At 40.5% G+C, this 3,732-nt stretch overlaps 1 protein-coding gene across 2 annotated transcripts in view; it reads left to right on the forward strand.

Moving 5' to 3' along the window:
• dnajb6b (DnaJ heat shock protein family (Hsp40) member B6b) overlaps window positions 1-3,732 on the forward strand; it is a 38,882-nt gene that overhangs the window by 20,936 nt on the left and 14,214 nt on the right. For both annotated transcript variants that reach the window (XM_015049385.1, XM_015049386.1), the window contains exon 5: window positions 25-129. In XM_015049385.1, the coding sequence (XP_014904871.1) occupies window positions 25-129 (105 nt within the window). The remainder of the gene's footprint in view (window positions 1-24; window positions 130-3,732) is intronic.

Below are 3,732 nucleotides of genomic sequence, written 5' to 3' on the forward strand. Positions count from 1 at the left end.
TTTTTTTTCTATAATGTTTTACAGGAAACCATTATGATAACTTCAGCCACAGTGGCTTCACATTCCGTAACCCAGAGGACGTTTTCAGGGAATTCTTTGGCGGGAGAGATCCGTTTGGAGATTTGTTTGGTAAGGCCGCCCTACTCTGCTCTGCACGCACGCGCACATACACATGCACGCACGCATCATGAAACGCTAATATGTTTCAGAAGTTGGGAAAAGAGGCTGTCTATTTGCATCTGGGAGCTATAGTTATCTTGTAAAATGTGTTTGGTAAAAAAATTTAAAAAAATCAACCCTCCAAAAAGTTTTTTTTCTTTGTGTGGAGAGCAATATGTTCTGTTACCTAATTAGTTTGCCCTCCCAGCCAGGCTTTTTCCTGTGGTGTTTAGTGCAGCTCTAGACGTAGAAGAAAAGTCCCGGTGTTAATCCCTCTGCCGTCCACTCAACACTCTTCCCAAAAAGATGTCCTCTGCCAATGAAGTCTCATGTAGATTCACTGCTGACTTTGCTTTCATTACATAACCTCCTCCATTTAGCAATTGTTTTGACCTTTCCTGTAACACAATCTTTAACTTGCGTTAAAAAGTAATCGGCCTTTTCCCATTTTAAATGGCGAAGACCTTTTTTTTTTTTTTTTTTTTTAACGACAGGAACTGTAAGTCTGCTTGCTGATTCCTCTCCGTACAGATATTTCCTTTGCATGGGAGTGCATTTCCATCATGTTGACAGCTGTATCAGATCTTATGTAACCTCCAAAGGGACTGTAAATAATGATTCTGGTTGGTTTCTGTCGTATTTGTTAAAGTATGTCTCCTGATAACGGTAAGAAGGCAAAGTATCAGAAGTTTTATCGTTTTTATAGCACATGTAGTGCTTCTTCGGGGGCGTCTGGGTTGAGCAGAAGGCTGATTGCATGTTGTACTTCACCTCGTGTTACTCTAAATAAGGAGTTCAGACGCAGGCAGGGGATGGATTGGAGCATCTACATCACTCAACTGGAATGCATTCAAAAATAGCTTCCGTGTTAAAACAAAAGCAGATGCAATAACGGCAAGCGTGTCCTCACCTCCTGCCTGAACGGACGTGGAATACGCCGATTCAGGATTTTTCCTCCTTTTCGTGACGTTACAGTTGCGTTGATATGGAAAGGGTGGCACGGTGGAGCTCGGCTGTTGCTGTTTACTTGTAAACAGTGACCATAAAACAAGATGGCCGGGTGGAAGAGTGAGATTTAGTTTCTGTTTTGACTTTAAATAGCCTTTATCACATTTGTCTGACTGGTAAACAGAGCGATGCATTACCTTGGAAAAGTATTCATACCTCTTGAACTTGTTTAAGAAACTTCACAAAAATATGTGTACTATGTCCTGTAATCCAATTACTTTTATTTGTTTGTTTGTTTTTTAAATGGAGTGCCTTAAATTCTCCTAACTAGTTGGTACAATCCACCTACTGGTGTTTTCTGAGCTTAGGTGATACTTAATTCTGGCCTGTGTTGAAAGAAAACGATATGAACATCTGTTTGCAGGATACAGAGTGGAGATGCTCTGGTCAGATTAAACCAAATGATGAATTGCTACCCTTAAACGGAAGTCCAGGAGGCACGGGATGTAACACGCAATATAGAAAATAAATCTAACAACCAACAACAAGCAGCTTTTATTGCTTAAGTTAAGGATTTCACACGGCTTAACAAAAAGTGGAAGCGATCAACTTCAAGGTCTCGAAGGCCAAACCAAACAAAAAAAAAAAACGCTCCCCTTTTGTGTGAAAGTAAAAGCTTTATCTGTTAAAAAAAAAAAAAAACATGAGTACAACGCCTAAACTTCCTGTTTGACCTAAAAACAAACTAGTTTAAAGAAAACGGCAAAGAACCCATGTTAATATCCCATCTAAAAGTGATGTCTTAACTTAAACATTTATCCAAACAATATCTAATCGCAGTATTACTTTAAGTACACAGGATTTACTTCAGTAGTCAATCAAATCACTGATGTCAAAGGGGAGAGGGTGTGGCGCTGGATTATTGAAGCGCTTATCCAGTCGCTCCAGTTGTTAGTGATCGTGAAAATTCATGCAAAATCAACAAATCTTTTTTCACACTAGTGCATAGTTGTGACTTTATTGCAAACTGGGGGGGTGGGGAGGATTATTTTTCGCACCTTGCAATAAGATATTCTTGGAACAGGTTTAATGACAAACGGTTAAAAAAAAAATTCCTTGTTAAAATATCAGCACAAAATCAGTGATTTTGATTGCAAGAAAAGGTGCTGTTAATGCGGTGGATTAACGGAGCATTTTACATGAAAGTCAAAACGTTGTGTGCTGCAACAACTGCTGCATAAATACCTGAACACACCATCCTGATGAGCTAATGTGGTAGGGGAAGCGTCATGCTGTGGTAACGCTTTTGAGTGTCGAGTCAGTTAGTCTTAATGAAACTCCATAGAGTAACTTAAAGCTTCTCAGCTCAATGTACCAATGGCAGAGAAGCAACTTACCATTCCAGGAAATCAGTTTATCCTCCGGCGGCTATGCTAACTGTCTTGAGCATGTATGGCAGGCTCCGTTGTGGGGAAACTAGCTGTAGCATAGCAATGATTGGTTGTTTCTGACCTAACGGTGTATTTATGCAGATGGCAATAGGACCACAGTAAGAAGGCAGAGGAGCTCGATTTTTATCCTTATCTTCACATCATCTCTTACAACATAGTGACCGTTTCAACAAATGTGTGTGTGTGTGTGTGTATATATATATATATATATATATATATATATATATATGTATTTATATTATTTTTTTTTAATAAAAGCTACATACTGCAACTTTAAGTCTTTTAAAAAAAGTGAACATATTGTTTCTCGTGCCAATTTTTACAGTACACAAAGTTCAGTTGGCATGTTTAGAAAGAACTCAGTCAGAGAATGTGTCTGATTTGTTTCTAAGTCCCATCCAGCCCTCTGCTCCTGAGGGTCCAGCAGCCTGTCTTGCTGAGCAGCAGCTGGTCCTGTAGATCTGTCACTCAGCCACATCAGAGGGACTAGCAGCTTGCAGGGAGGGGGTGTAGTGGCTGCAGTGTTCCCCTGGGACACGGACTCGCACCGCGATCCGGCCAAGATGTCTGCCAGGAACAGCAGACACTTGTCCTGAAATGAACATGGGATGAATCAGACTGGAGGAGAGAGAGAGAGATCAGCTGACTCTGCTCTGGGCTCCTCGCTGGTTTCACAGCAGAAATTTGACAGCAGCTCTGTTGGAGTTTGCTGCATTTCGACTTATACAAATTCTTGTTTGAGTAATGCTACAGCGTTTTTTTAACACCATTATTCAGTGTGTAATTTGCAGTCTCAATCCACATCTGCATTGATGCCCTCTATCTTTGTTTGTTTTTTTTTTTTGTTTTTTTTTTTTTGGGTACAGCCTCACTCTTCACTCAGATTTCCAAAAGCTGAATCACAGTTCAACAGCATTCCTTACAGCTTACATTCCTCTTTATTTTTCCACTGATGCGTAACTTCTGTGCTGAATCTCACCCGTGTGCGCTCGGAGGGCCACTTCTTGGTAAACAGAAACATGGGAGACTTTTATTTTAAGCTTTTCTCTCAGAGGGAACAAGCACATCATTCTTTCTTTTTTAAATGCACCCTTGGTACGCTCAAGGTTGAAGGAGGAGTCTTCTTTCAGTGCCAGTGATTCCAGCCTTATCCTGCCAGGGTGACCCAGATCGG

Source organism: Poecilia latipinna, unplaced genomic scaffold (genome assembly GCF_001443285.1).
Source record: "Poecilia latipinna isolate Pla-1442-1.1 unplaced genomic scaffold, P_latipinna-1.0 Scaffold944, whole genome shotgun sequence".
Taxonomy (NCBI): Eukaryota; Metazoa; Chordata; class Actinopteri; order Cyprinodontiformes; family Poeciliidae; genus Poecilia; species Poecilia latipinna.